Source organism: Heliangelus exortis, chromosome 29 (genome assembly GCF_036169615.1).
Source record: "Heliangelus exortis chromosome 29, bHelExo1.hap1, whole genome shotgun sequence".
In the NCBI taxonomy this organism is placed as follows: Eukaryota; Metazoa; Chordata; class Aves; order Apodiformes; family Trochilidae; genus Heliangelus; species Heliangelus exortis.
The window spans coordinates 3,843,293-3,857,951 of record NC_092450.1 but is presented as its reverse complement, the minus strand read 5'-3'; the positions used below and the strand labels follow the sequence as shown (position 1 = coordinate 3,857,951).

Sequence of the window (14,659 nt, the reverse complement as noted above, 5' to 3'; positions counted from 1 at the left end):
ATAGATAAAGGCTTACACACACATATATATGTGTATGTGTGTGTGTATCTCATAGATGTGTGTATATGTGGTGATATACATGTGGGTATACGTGTATATATCCGTGTTTATATATGTTTATATGTGGGGATGTAAATGTTTGTATCTATATCTAGATAGATAGCATATATCTATCTCTATCTGTAGCATATGTAGGGTACTTGGCCATGGTTCTGTGCATGCACATACATTCACTGATGTGCTCAGGAGTATCTATATAGCACATGCACACGTACACTGACAAATCCATGCATCAGCAGAGATAATTACACATTTATAGACACGTGCTGCTCATGGCCTTGTGTGCACCCTCTCTGAACACAACACATGCACAGAAGATGAACTATAGGTTCATATTGATCAGATCTAGCTATAGACTGTAGAAACTGTGTGTGTGTGTGTGTGTGTGTGTGTGTGTGTGTGTGTCACACGCCTGTCCCTGGGGGTGCCGGAGATCTGCGGGTGGGTGCGGAGCCTCCCCCGGGGTGGGGCAGCACCAGCAGTGCCTTTAAAAGCAGAACCGAGCCCGTTTGCTCTGGACCCAGCCCAGGAGCCAGCAGGTGAGTCCCGGCAGGGCTGGGGGGTGGCCAGAGGGGTCCTGAGGGTTGGAGAAGGATTGTGGCCCAGATGGGGGGAACAGAGGGGACTCAAGACCAGCCACGCCCAGGGGAAAAGCCCCCTGCTCCTCATCATTCAGGTTGGTTTTAGAAAGTGCTGTGAGGAGCAGGGAATCAGAGAGTCCTTACAGATCCCTTCTAACTTGAGTCTATGGTTCTAGGGGACGAACCAGGGAGAGGGACGGAGAAGGCTTGGGGACCAGCAGGAGGGACAGAGGGGACTTTGGGAAGCAGCAGGAGGGATGGAGAGGGGACTTGGGGACCAGCTGTACTCTGGGGTGGAACGCGGGTCACCTGTGGGCTGAACGGGTGTCCTCAGTCCTGGGGTCACAGCCCCTCTGCTCCCCTGTCCCTCAGTCTCTCCACAGCCATGCAGGTGAAGGTGTGCATCAGCCTCACCCTCACCATCCTGGTGACCACTGGGCTGTGCCAGCCCGCAGCAGAGGCTCGGGGTACAGCGGGGACCCCCCGTAGGATCCCCCCCAACCTGGTCCGGCGGGACTGGCCCGAGTCGTTGTCCCAGGAGCAGAAGCATCTCATCTCCCAGTTCCTGCCCCACATCTTCACAGGTACTGGGGGGGGGTCTGTCCTCTGGGGGGGGTCCATAATGCCCAGCCCAGGGCAGCTCTAACCCGTTGCCCTTGCCCTCGCAGAGCTGGGTGAGCACAAGGGCTCCGTGCATTGGGATGAGGGGACAGAGGCTCTGCACGACCACTACTACCCCGACTGGATGGACTTTGGCCGCCGCAGCGCTCAGGATGGGGCTGATGCTGTGTAGCCAGGGGGCTGGGAGCGCTGTGCAATAAAGATTTGATGCTACCACTGCTCAGGTCTCTTCTGGGAAGAGCTAGAGGGGAATAGTGGGTGGGATTCAACTCCAAACCCCCAATACGAGACACAGCACAGGAGCTGCTTTGTGACTTCACATTTATTAGACAGGGGACAGGGCAGAGCCTGTGGATGGGGATGCAGGTGGAGTGACAGCTACACCCTGAGAAGCACCCACCACAGGAGTCCTGCTGCTACAGCTATAGAATGGGCAGGAAAGACTTTAAAACCACCATTCCCTGTAAAATACCCCTCCAGGACCAGCCAAGCCCAGGCTGAGCATCACCCTTCCCTGCAGCAGCCTGGCCAGGCCCTCCTGCTGCCTCAGGCTCAGCAGAAACAGAACAGTTTCTATTGCCAGCAAGGGGCTCCTGGGGAGGGTCTGTACTCCAGAGGGGAAGGGCAGGGTCAGCTGTACCCCCCTGCCTGGAGCTGGCCCCCTCTTGAGCATCTGCCCTCCCCAGGTCTCTACACACAGGATCCCCACAGCTGCATAATGTGGGGCTCAGGGAGCATCATGTTGGTGCCCCTCAGGATTGGGTCCTGGCAGCTGGGGCAGAGCCCCCTGGGCTGGTGCTGGGAGGTTTGTCCGGCCCTGGGGCACCACCAGGAGCTGCTGCCCAGAGCCCAGGCCTTGCCCATTTCCCCACGGATGGAGGATACCTTTTGTCCTGAGCTCCTGGGCTTGTCACGTCAGCTCCCCCCTGGTGTAGGACATCTCCCCTCTGGCCACCACCTTGTCCAGCCCCAGGCGCCTCAGCTTCTCCACCAGGTTCAAGCTGAAGATGTTGCTCCTGGGCTGGGGTCCCTCCTGCCCCTCGGGTGCAGGGAAGGGCTGGGTGCCAGCATGCTGGGGGTGCTGGGAGGGGAGCAGAGGGGAGCACCATGACCCAGTTCCTGAGGCAGAGATGCCCCGCACCAGCAAGAGCCTGAGGAGTCCCACAGGGGTGCTCGGGGGTCCAGGGCCAGGTATCAGCACAGGGGAAGACGTGTTCAGTGAGAGGTTGCCGAGGCTCATCAACCCCTCAGGGGGCCCACGAGAAGACACGATGGCATTACACAGACTGGAAGGGAACAGAGAGCAGAGGTGGGGGTCAGTGGGAAGGCCCCAGGCAGAGCAGGGCCCCCTTACCCCCCTCTCCCACCCATTCATTCAGCACAGACTGTGGGACACCTCCGTTGTTGCAGCATTAAGGCCCAAGCACCCCCAAAGCTCCTGGCACAGAGCTGGGGGGCAGGGGCCAGGCTGTGCTGTGCCCCACTGTGCCCAGGCAGCCTGGAGGGGTGCTGCTCCAGGGGTGTTTACCAAACACAGAATTTCTGTGTAACACTGCCCAGTGAACTCCACTCATGACAGCCCCCAACAAGCTTTGGAGGGTCTCATTAGGGCTGAGCAGCAACACTCATTAATTAAAGGGCAAGCTCCTGCCCCAGCCCAGCCTGGGGAAAGGTCCTGATTTTTGCACAAGTCCAAGAGATGAAAAATCCCTGTCTGCAAAAGTTGCTCCAGCCCCAGGAGCTGCTCCCCAGGGTGAGCCCAATCTCCGGCATCCCCAGGATGGGTCCTCTTCCCATCTTGGTGCTGCAGCCCGGGGGGGCCCAGCCCGATGCTTTCTCCAGCAGCAGGGAGCCAGGAGGGGGTGAGGAGAAGAGGGTCAGGGGGAGCAGGGGGAACAGGGGGGCTGGGGGTGGTGCAGGCAGCGCAGGCAGAGGGGGGGCCATGCGCCTTACCTGGGTGTCACCGTGGTGACCTCAGTGGTGGGGTGGAGGATGTGGCAGGTGGTGATGGTGAAGGTAGACAGGGTCTGGGGGAGGTTGTTAACAGAGAGGAACACTGGAAGGGACAGGAGACACGGGGTTAACGGGGAGGGGAGCAGTACACAGGCAGGGAGCAGGGCTGCAGCAGAGCCAAAGCTGGGCTGCCAGTGCCAGCAGAAAGCCACATGCATGGGGCACAGCTCCATCAGCGTTTGGACCAACTCTTGCTTAGAGGACACTGTGAGTAGCAGAGAGAATCAGAGCCAAGGACTCTCCTAGACCTGTCCCTGCCACAGCCCCAGGCTGCAGCGGGTGCTCAAGGGTTCACCCTGCTGAAGAACAGCCTGGGGGCAGCCACAGATGGAGCTTCCCCAACAGGAGGGATGGGTGACAGGGACAGGAGGGCACAGGGGGGTGCAAGGGGCAGCCTGGGCCAGGGGGAAGGGGTATCCCAAGGGCCAAGTCCCCTCCCTCCCTTCACCCTGTGCTCACCCCCCGGGCGCTCCTTGGCTTTGGCAGGTGTTGAGGTAGAGAGCAGCTGGAAGGAGCTGGTGTCCACATCATCCTCCTCCAGGTCATTGAGGCTGTAGACCTCCTCCAGGTCTATGTCCAGCTGCCTGAAGTCTTTGGTGAGCACCCCAGGACGGGGCACCAGGATCCCACCGAGGTGGGGCCTTGCCAGCTGCTGCCAGTGGTGGAGAGTCACAGATCCTGGGGGGGGGGGACACAGTCAGAGGGCTCAGCTGGTGTCAAGGGACCCTCCCGGCACTTCCAGCTCTGCGCACCAAGCAGCCCTCTCCAACCTCACCTTCCAGGGGCTTCACAATCTGCAGCTTGTCGGGCAGGTAGGAGAGGGAGCCAAGGGAGAAGCTGGAGCCAGCGGTGAGCTCTGAGCAGTTGGTGGCAGTGGAGACGATGCTGTCGCTGGGGGTGAGGAGGCCACTGGAGCTCTCCCCATCCCGGAGCCGCCGCTGCTTGTGGTCCCGCTCAGCCTCAAAGAAGGAGCCCCCGGCCTGGGCATGGCTCTGCTGCCGTGCTGACAGCCGCTGCACCGCTGCCTCCAGGTCCTGCCTGCCTGGGGCTGCCCGAGGCTCCTCCCCGGCCCCCTCGCCCCTGCCGGTGGGTGCAGTGTTAGGGTGCTCGGGGCCACAGTCCCACAGCTCATCCCCCCCCCAGCAGGGCTGTGCGTGTCCTCCCCTGCACCATCAATCAATGCTCCAGTAATAGATCCCAACCCCAGCTCCTCTGTGGGGCACTGACTCTGTCCCACCCACCCAAAGTCCCCACTGTGGTACTCACTGAGCACCCTCAGAGCCACTGATGCGGGGGGTGTTGGACCCTCCAGAGGTGGCAGCTGACAACTGCTTGGAGCCCGGTGTGCTGTGGGGAGACTCGGAGCAAGACCTGGCTTTGGCTGCTTGGTTCACCGCTTTCACTGTCTCGAAGACACGCAGGCAGCTCCTGCAGGCAGGAAGCAGGCAGGGATGGACCCTCCAGACAGCCCCCCAGGGACCCCTGTCCTGTGGCCCCCTGTGAGTCACTGCAGCCAGCACTCACTTGTAGTCAGAGGAGGAGCTGTCTGTGCCCTTCCTCATGGACCCCTTGATCTCGGCCGCCAGCGAGTCCTGGAGACACAGAGGATGTGGTGTCAGCAGAGAGCAGAGCAGAGCCCCCAGCCAGCTGTGGAGCCCCCCAGCCCTGCCCACCCTCCCACTCACCACGGGCAGGAGGCTTGGGGCACCGTAGCGGCTGACAGTGCTGTTGGGGAGGCTGCGGTTCCTCAGGCTCTTCACCTCCTCCCGGGCCTCCTGCAGCATCCCACCACATTCTGTGTATTTCTCCTGCAGGTCACGCAGCTGCGGGCACGGGCACAGCTCAGGCAGGGGTCCAGCAGCAGTGGGGCAGGACCCCCACTACCAGGGCAGGACCCCCACTGCCGGGCGCTCACCTCTGTCCGGAGCTGCTGCTGCACCTCCTTGGCCACAGTCAGGTGCTGCTGGAGCTCCTCCACCTCTGAGCCGTACTGCAGGCAGGAGCAAGCAGTCAGGGAGCTGTGCCACACACCCCCCAGGCCCCCCGGGATGGGCAGGGGTCACTCACTGCACGGCACTTCTGCTGCAGGTCCACAACCTGCGCCAGGAGCTGACTGATCTCCTCCTGCTGCCGCGCCGCATCCTCTGCCTTGCGGGCCAGCTCATCCGAGAGGCAAACGACCTGCTGGCTGGCTTCAGCTGGGGAAAGCACAGGGTCCATCACCACCAGAGCACAGACCCCTGCCCCAGCCCATGCAGTGATGCTCGGCAGTGCTTGTGGCCCCCTACTGGTCCAAGCCTGGAGAGGAGCTGCCCCCAACAAGCCCAGCCCCACGTACAGAACTGCTCCACGCAGTCGATCATCAGCTGCTGCTCCTGGTCCTCATACTGACAGGTCTTGGTTGTGATGTTGGTGGCCTGGGGAGTGAGTTGAATGGGCTGAGCATGAAGGGCAGGTTCCCCAGCACCCTCGAGGGGACCCCCAGCAGTGAGCACAAAGAGGGGAGTTCCACCAGCTCACCTCCATCCGAAGCTTCTGGTTCTCCTCCTCCAGGCACTTGAGTTTCTGCTGCAAGGTGTCATACTGGAAGTACTGCTGCAGGGACAGTGAGGACTCGTGCCGACGCAGCCTGGAGGCAGGGAGGGTGCTGAGCAGGATGGCACTGCCCACCCAGCCCCCTGCCCATTCCCCCCAGCTCCCAGACAGGTTTCTGCAGAAATCCAACTCGGTGGGGCTGGACCCATGGCCACCGACAGAGGGAAAGGAGCATCAGCTCTACCCAAGGGATGGTGACAGCTCCTGCCCAGCACCTCTGCCAGGCCCACAGGAGCAATCCTACCCCAGGCAGGTCGTGGGACAGGGACCCCCTACTCACGGCGTGGGGGTGGTGGAGGCAGGCTCGTTCTCCTCCGTTGTGGTGGTGTAGAAGTGGAGCAGATCATCCCGCATGGACACTTCGTGGCGCAGCTGAGCGATCTGGGTGGGGAAGAGGCACCAGGGCACAGGTGAGGGGATCACAGCCACCCACAGCCCCCAAGCCAGGCACATAGGGGGCTGAGGCCAGGACCCGGGAGCTGTTACCTCCTCTTTGGCCAGCTCCAGCTGCTCCTCCAGGAGCTCATTCCGCTCTGTCAGGCTCCGGTTCTGCTTCAGCAGGGACTGCCCGATGCGAGCCGCCAGCTCCAGGTCCCTCTCCTTCTGCAAAGGGCAGCTCTGCCTCAGCCAGGGCCCATCCCCTGCTCTGCCCCACCCTTGCCCACCCCTGCCCCCCCGGGGTCCCACCATCCCCCACCCCTCACTCCAGTCCAAGTTACCTCCCTACCTCGTCCAGCAGGCTGGTGACAGCATCGATGTCGTGGTAGGTCTTTGTGATCCTGACCATCCGCTCAGCACACAGGACTGGAGGAGAAGGGCAAAGGGTGAACCCCCCAACACTGAGGGAGCAGTCTGGGGGCTCCACTGTCCCCTGCTGCCTCCTGCCCCGCATCACCGCATCCCATCAGCAGCCTCCATGGTGGCACAGCAGAGGGAATGGGAGGTGGCTGCTGCAGGCAGCAAAAAGCTGCTCCACTCTGGTCACAGAAAAGGACCTTTTATCCTCACCAGCCGTGGCACAGGGCAGCGGTGGGCTGGGATGCTCACAGCTGGGACATCACCACAGGACTGGGGTGCTCCCACCTCATCCCCAACCCTGCCCACACCTCAGCGTGCAGGAGGCACTGAGCCCCCTGCACTGCACCCCCCAAACCTGGCCCAGATGGGGTGCCAGCTCTGCTGCAGGACGCTGCGGAAGGGAAGAAGGGACGGGGAAAGGGCAGGCGGCAGAGACGGGCTTGAAGGTGACATGTCTGGCGAAAAGCAGGCTGGAGCGCCAGGGTAAACAGCGGTAGGTGGCACCACGCAGAGCCAGGCTAGCAGGCAGCGTCCCCTCCAATCTGTCCCCAGCCCCCTCCCCCAGATCTGTCCCCGAGAAGCCAGCCCTGCCCTAGTTTCTCCCTAGAGACGCTGGCCGAGGCAGAGCCAACCCTGTCCTCTGGGGATGCTGCACCCCACACCCACGGCGATGCCCCTCCAGCTGCAGTGACCCACGCTCTGAGCCCCAGGGGCCGAGGCAGCTGCCGGCAGAGAGACTCAGTAACAGGCAGGTGGATCCCAGCTCAAGCACTGCCCCCTCCCTGCCGCTATCTCGGTCTTTGGCAGAGAGAGGTGGTCTGAGGGCAGGGACGTCTGTCCCCCCGGCACCAATCCTGCCAACCGAACCGCTGGCAGAAACTGCCAAACTGCGTCGGGCTCGGACCCAAATGGCAGCACCGGAGCCGTGCGGTGAGAAGGAGCCGGCAACGCGTAGGAAGCCCCGGGTCTCCCTGCACCACGCAACTCCTCCTGATGTTCGACAGCCCTAGGGCGTGTGCCTCAGTTTCCCCGGGCCGACCAGCGCCCTCTGCTCGGGGCCTCAGCCTCACCCCCAGCCGGGCAGACAAAGTGGGTTAACGGGAGGCTCAGCCACACAAATCCCATTACGCCCCAGCTGGGGTTGTGTAATGGTGTTGGTGTAGCCATGGCAATGCCCCCACCCACCACCCCCGTCCCGTCCCCACTGCCCCCGCACTCCCGCGGGCACGTCCGCAGGGACAGGAGCCAACCCCAACCTCAGCCTTGCCCCCCCCCCCCCCGCTGCCCAACAGGGCCCGCTCCCTGCAGGGGTCCCCAGCTACACCTCGTCAAGCTGCTGAGCCGTTAATTGGAAATAATTAGAGCATAAGCATCATTACGGCTTGAGCGAGTGGCAGGCCCTGGGAGACGCTGGGGGCTGCAGTGCTGGCAAACACGTAAACATCTCCCCCCCCCATCCGCGGGCCTGATCCAGCGCGATGCAGGGACACCTGCCCCAAGGGAAGGCAGACCCCAGCCCCATCTCATGCACAGACCGGTCCGGAGGCCCTCACCCCATCCCTCTGTCTGCTCCCCGCCACCACAGGAGTGGGGACAACCCTCCCTGGGGCCCGGGTGTCTTGGGGAGGGCCCAAGGGACCGGGCGGCAGCTTCCCGGGGATGGAGCATTGCGAGGGGGGCCGGGGCTGCGCACCCCCCAGCAGGGTGCGGGAAACGCCCCCCGGGGAGGGCGATGGGGAAGAGACCCCGTCCGCAGCCCCCCCCCCGCGCTCCGGAGCATCCCCGCTCCGCTCCGCGCATCCTGGACCCGCCGCAGCGGCGTTCCCCCGGGCAGGACCGGGCCGGGCCGCCCTCACCTTCCTCCAGCTCCCGAGCGATGGGGTCGGCACCGCTGTCCCGCTCAGAGGTCCCATTCAGCTCGTCGTAGGCGGCGGGGCTGCTCCAGATCTCCATCGTGCAGAGCCCCCCGCAGCCCGGCCCCGCCGTGCCGAGCCCCTCCGGCCGCTCCCGCCCCTATTTATAGGGTCGCCCCGGCTGCGCGCACCTGCCCGGGCGCGTCCCACCGCGGCTGGGGCCGGGGTTGGGGGCGGTGCCGGGCGGGAGTGGGGCGGGGGGGCCGGGGGGTGCCCCCTCCCTTCGCTGTGAATCGGCTCGCTGCGGCTGCACGCTCTGCCGGGGGCTTAGGGGATGTTAGAAACCCCAGGACCAGGATCTCTTAGGGCACCTCACAGACACACTCCCCATCAGGGACCCCAGGACCAGCATCCCTGTTGGGTGACCCTGGGGACCCACCAGGCCAACCCTGCTCAGCCCTGGGGTGCAGGTGCAGCTGGCTGGACTCAGTGTCCCACCTCACAGCCCCCAGCCCATGGATACAGTGGGGTCCAGGCACTGCCCTTGGTCTGGCCAGACTCACTCTTCACCCCAAGCCTATCCTCAGGTCTGGGTCCCCCCTCGTCACCAACACAGCTCATGGCCAATGCTGCATGCTCAGGTGCTTAGTGTGGTCCTGGGACCTGCCAGGTTCATGAGCCCCCCCACACTATCCCAGCCCACCCTATGTCCTGTTCAGGCTGCCCCACACTCCCTGGCTGCCCCCACCCCAGCTTCCCCACAACCACACGAGTGCAGAAGCAGCATCGAAGCAGGAGAGCTGAATAAATCATACAGTGCTGAATTATGGAGGAGCTGGCTGGCACGTAGCACAAGCCTCATGGGTAGGAGGGCAGGGGGGCTGCACCAGGACCCCACAACACTGCCCCACAGCACGCTAAGCACAGTGGTGGTGTTGCTGACACACTCTGCCTGCCCCAAGGCCATTCCTCGTCAGTACCAAACTAATCAATGAACCGATGAGGGCGGGGTCGGAGCTTCCCCTCAGCAACATGCGAGGCCTTCATTTGCCTGCTGGGATCCTGCTCCCAAACCAGGTCCTGCTGGAACACTGGGACCCTCCCAGAGCTGGGGCCGGGTACCCCCAGTCCCAGCCTCTCCCCACTCCTTGCACCACTGATTCTTCTCGGGGAGGAGGGTGTGCAGCCAGAACCCTGACAGCTCACCTGACAGCTCCCCAGGACACAAAGACACAAGCAAGTGTCTTGGCATGGACAGGCAGGAGCCACTTCTTCCTAATCCCCCTCCTGGGGATTTGCTCCTTGGGACAGGTCTCCTGTGTCTCTGCGCAAGCAGATTAGGGGGGGCTATTTCTGATGGCAGCTTAAAGGTTTGGGTGAAGGGATGAGGCAGCGTGTGTCCACTCCACGCTAGCACACACAGAGGCACCAGAGGCACCGAGAAATGTGACCCACAGGACTCCAGGGGCTGAGTGTCCCCGTGGAGAGGGGATGGGGGTGCCCAAGGTCCTGCTGAGCTGGGGGCTCCCTCCCCTGTGCCATGAAAACAGGGTCAGGGGCTCAATCCCTTGCACTGTGGCTGCTGGCTTTGGGGGTGCTGGGGGCTGGAAGGCTGCACCCTGTTGCCTGCTGAACCAGGAGGGAGCAGAGGGAGGGGGAAGGCTGCAAGCAAGGGCAGAGCACGACGGGGAGTTTGTCCACAGCCTGTTGCAGGCGGGGGGTTGGGAGTGGGGCCAGGCCCTCAGCCCCATCTGTCTCCTGCTGACCCACATCCATCCCCCAGCCCCTTGTTCTAATCCAGCCCCTCCACATGTGGGCCAAAGGCAGAAGCAAAGCAGAGACAACCCATCTGTGCCCCCACTGACTGACTCCAACCCCACACTGTGAGTGGGCCTGGCTGCAGTGCTGTGGGGCATCACCCCTGCCTGGCCACAGGGATTGAGGGTCCCTGATCCAGGCACCCACACGCCACAGCTCTGGGGAGATCACCACCAGCAGTGGCCCTGCAGCCCCCTTGGCTGCCCCAGGCTGTCACGTTTGGTGGGATGGCAACACTGGGGGGCCACCCACAGACCACCCTCCATGGTCCCCCCACCAGTGTCCCACACAGGGAGCCATGGCACAGTGCTGGGAAGTGGTGACATGCAGGGGGTCCCTGGAGTAGCTCTCTCCTAGCATCCGGCTCAGCTCAGCAGAAGCTGCTCCCAGAATTAGCTTGGGATGTTCCAGGCGAGGAAATCCAGCTCATCAATCGCGTTAGGGGTGATTAGCTCCTGCTCTGCCCTCGTGGCCTGGCCCAGCCCTGCCCACACTGCCTGTCCCTGCCCCACCGCGCAGGATCGGGCACTGACCGAAGTACCGGAGGGTCTCCTCGATCTGCTGGGGAGTGAGGGGGGCCGGGGACTCCGGGGGGGTGGGAGGGCCATGCAGCCAGTCCTTGTGGTCATAGCCGAAGACAGTGTCAGCCCGCAGCCTGTAGCGGGGCAGCTGCTCGCCCAGCAGGCTGATGATCTCCACCTCGGGGACATCACCACTGCATAGGTCTGGGGACAGAGGTGCAGAGCATCACTGAGGGTGATGGGGCACCCAGGAGGATGGGGATGCAGGGGGGGCCACTTGGGGGGGTTGCTTCCTGCAGCCCTCAGCCCAGTCCGATCCCTCAGGGCTTGGGGCTGATGCCACCTGCCAGGTCTATCCCCATAGTCACTCGTGTGGGGTCCCCCCGCAGACTGACACAGGGACCCTCGTCTCAGCCCTGCCCTGCTCCCCCAGACGCCCCCCTCCTGTTCTCTGCGGACAGAGTCCTGCTGCCATCTCCTGGCCACGCTCTGGCTGTGCGGTGTTGGAAACAGCAGCCAAGGACACCGGGCTGGGACGAGGGATGCCGGGACCGCGGCTCAGCTCCCGACACGCGATGGGGACAGAACGAAGAGCTGCCCCTCACCCTGGTCCCCTGGGCCACCCACCGGCACCGCCCGGCTCTACCCACCAGTGACAGTTCCAACATCGCAGCGTCCGCCCGTGGCCGATCCATGGGGTGTGGAGCTGGCATGGGGCAGGGCAGCAGTGGGTGAGTCTGGACTGGGCTGGAGGTGATGGACAGGTGGGTGCTGGCCGGGGGGGGTCTCTAGCTGGACCGAGGTGTCCAGTTTGGCTGGTGTTATGTGGGGGGCCTGGCTGCCATGGGGAGAAGCACCTTCCTCCCTGGCTCACCAGTGTGGCACTGGTGGGCACCAGAGTCCCTTCTCTGGCCTCTGCCTGGGGAGAAGGAGTCGTTAGCAGGATGCTTTGAGGGCTGGGGACACAACCTGCACCCTGACCACACCTTCAAGCATCCCTGTGTGCCCTGCCAGCTGGCCAAAGGGACAGCATCTGCCAGGCCTGGGAGCTTGCGGAGACCTGGACAGCATGGCCTGGGCTCAGGTGTCCCCAGTTCCTGCCCTGGGGGGACAGCCAGTGCTCAGGCAGACCCCAGCTCAGCACCCACCTGCTGCTGAACATGGAGAAGTTTTGGGGGGGGAGGGAGGGTAGTGGGTCAGCATACCTGCTCAGTGGCGGCTGCTACCTGTGGGGAGCTCAGCACCAAAGCAAACACTTGGTGATGTCCGGATCAGCACCAGTGCCAGATGGGAGAGAGAAGATCCAAAGGGACTGGGCAGGACCCTGCTCGCCCCGGGCTGCCAGCCAGGTCCCTGACAGCAGGAGCAGGCAGAAGAAGGAGCTATACAGCCACTCGGCAGTGCGTGGACACGATCATGGTGCCAGCAGCTCCTGCGGGAACCCAGGAGAGCCCCACCTCAGAGAGCAAAGTTCGGCTGTGATCTTCCGCCCCATCAGCACCAGCATGTGGAGCAGGGCAGGGCCAGGCAGCATCCATGGCCATCCCATCCCAGCCATAAACACATCACGCAACAGGCCATACAATCAGCATTTTCCTGCTCTCCTGCCACCTCCAGGGGCCCTGGCGTGGGCTGCAGACACTGCTGGCACTGCTGGCCCCCCCCTCCTTGCTGCCCCTCCTGTGCAAGCCTTGAGCTTCCATCCCTGTTCCTGCTCCCACCTCCACCACAGTGGGGGCTGCAGCACCAGCAGCCCCACCCTGGGAGCAGCTTCATGCCAGGGCATCGCTGCCCTCCCACTCAGCACGTGCTCGTGGCTGCTGGCATGTCCACAGTACCCAGGCGAGGCCACCCTGCACCTCCCTCCAGACAGGCCGGGTCCTCCCCAGCCCACAGGACAGGCACGAGGCAGCAGGAACACCCCACAGCACACCCACAGCCCCTCAGCCCTACAGCACCAGGACCACCAGCTCCAGGCAGCCCAATCCTGCACCCGCACCACCCAGAGAGCAGCTCCCAGCCCCACACCCACAGACCCTCTCTCTCACTCCCCACTTCTCCCCAGAGACCCACCGTGCCGAGGTGCTGCTGCTGCTGCCCCACTCCCCGCGATGCTGCTGGCTCTGGGGAGTGAACCCGGCCCGTGAGTCAGCTCTGGGGCTGCCAGAGCCCTGCGTCTCCTTTTGGCCCAGCTCCTGCATGTACATTAGTTCTCCACAGGGGAACCTTGCTGAGACACGCGTGAGCAACTCCCATCTCCTCCGATCGCATCGTCCCACCCGGCCACCAGCGTTCGGCTGCGGGCGGAGCTGGGGACCACCCCCGCGGGGGCTGGCGGGGACCTGGGCCAGAGCAGCCGGAGGGTGGGTCTGGGGCACCGGCGGTGTTGGGCCGGGAGAAGCGCGGCCCTGGCTCAGCCCGTGCCCTGGTTCATGTGCAGACCTGCTCCCGCTGCTCTCTGCCCGGTGCCGTCCCGCAGCTCCTGCCCGGGCACCTCCCTGCCTGCGCAGCCTCGCAGCGGGACCGGGCTGGGCTGGACCCCAAAACCCTTCCCCACCCGTCACTCGGTGCCGGAGCTCGGCAGTCGCTGAGCAGCGGGGGGGTGGCCGGGCTGGCTCTGGGCTATTTTTTCCCCTCAGCTGCTGTAGCAAGAGCCTGGAGCTGGGGGGAAGCTGGGGGGAGGCAGTGAGGAACCTCCCCAAGTGTCAGGGTTGGAGGCTGTAGAGTAGCAATGCAAACGTGTGGTGTGAGGACAAGGTGGTGGTGACTGAGCCTCCCGGGCCCCCCGACTAAGTCCAGACCGTCCCACGGGATTCCCGAGACCCCCTGACGTCGTTCCTACCACAGATCCCGGCACTACCGCCGAGGGAGGCCCTGCTCTGCTCCAAAAGATCTGCCAGAGCTGCCCGGAAAGCAGCTGTTGTTTTGCTCATCCCTGGTCCTGTCAGGGGCTGTGGCAGGAAACGTGGCCACATCCCTGCTGCACCGGGCCTTGGCCACGGCTGCAGGGCTGAGCTCAATACAGGATGTTTCCTGGAGCCAGCCCTTCTTCCCAGACCCACTCCTGCTGCCTTTGTCCCCCGCTGGCTCCTGCATCAGCCCAGGCCACTACCAGGGCTGTTTGGGGTTTACCATGGCACACCACGATGTGGTGTCCTACTCCCTCCCCTGCAATCTACTCATCAGGCAAAACCCAGAGCCCTGCTGCAGCCTGGCACAGAGCTGCTGCCTGTCACCTCCTGCCACAGACTCAGCCTGTGCCTTCTTGCCCAAAGAGGTGCTGTGAAAAAGCCCAGAGCAACCATCTGCCAGCAGTGGCTGTCCCTGTCCCCACGCTGAGGAGGCCATGGAGCAGATGGGCAGCCCCAAAGTTGGTGGGTAACTTTGTGAACAGTTTCCACCTCCCAGCAGGATCCCTGCCTGGCGCTCGACACCACTTCCCAACGCCCTTCCTGGGTGCAGCTGTCACAGTGTTTCAGCTGAGAATATTTCCTCCTGCCATCTGTTCTGGCTACGAAGCTGGGCTGGGGAAGGAGACAACCAGGTTTGCCTGAGTAAATCACTTTTTTTAACCTGGCCCCTCGTGGCTCCATCCAGGCTTCGCTCCATCAATCAGCAGAGCTCCCTTCCCACGGCTGAGTTTATCCCCCAGAGCTCCTTACAGCAGCAGCAAAGAGGAGATTCTGGTGATGCTGCCTAATGAACAAACATCTTAAATACCGGGAGTTTTTACCTCCTGACAGAGCAGACTGGACAGAGCCAGCATGTTAATGATCCCAGGATGTTAATGACCCCCGAA

General features: G+C 63.3%; 2 protein-coding genes across 4 annotated transcripts; one reads left to right on the top strand and one right to left on the bottom strand.

Annotated features, from left to right (window-relative positions):
- The first annotated feature begins 436 nt into the window (after positions 1–436).
- Positions 437–1,538, top strand: LOC139788599 (gastrin/cholecystokinin-like peptide). 2 transcript variants are annotated; one of them, XM_071728687.1, is made up of 3 exons: positions 591–599; positions 1,014–1,225; positions 1,310–1,538. In XM_071728687.1, exons 2-3 carry the CDS (start codon positions 1,027–1,029, stop codon positions 1,432–1,434), a joined length of 324 nt encoding a protein of 107 aa, XP_071584788.1. In that variant the 5' UTR covers positions 591–599; positions 1,014–1,026; the 3' UTR covers positions 1,435–1,538. The 2 variants fall into 2 exon arrangements, with proteins under 2 accessions (XP_071584787.1, XP_071584788.1); XM_071728686.1 differs by having other exon boundaries at positions 437–1,225.
- A 28-nt stretch (positions 1,539–1,566) lies between these two features.
- On the bottom strand, positions 1,567–10,991 carry HAP1 (huntingtin associated protein 1). 2 transcript variants are annotated; one of them, XM_071728623.1, is made up of 15 exons: positions 10,873–10,991; positions 6,598–6,674; positions 6,357–6,473; positions 6,151–6,251; positions 5,796–5,904; positions 5,614–5,692; positions 5,343–5,473; positions 5,191–5,265; positions 4,961–5,098; positions 4,800–4,867; positions 4,542–4,703; positions 4,051–4,355; positions 3,735–3,953; positions 3,216–3,318; positions 1,567–2,548 (listed from the first exon to the last, which is right to left on the bottom strand). In XM_071728623.1, exons 2-15 carry the CDS (start codon positions 6,655–6,657, stop codon positions 2,173–2,175), a joined length of 2,043 nt encoding a protein of 680 aa, XP_071584724.1. In that variant the 5' UTR covers positions 6,658–6,674; positions 10,873–10,991; the 3' UTR covers positions 1,567–2,172. The 2 variants fall into 2 exon arrangements, with proteins under 2 accessions (XP_071584724.1, XP_071584723.1); XM_071728622.1 differs by lacking the exon at positions 10,873–10,991 and adding an exon at positions 8,525–10,858.
- Between the last annotated feature and the right edge of the window lie 3,668 nt (positions 10,992–14,659).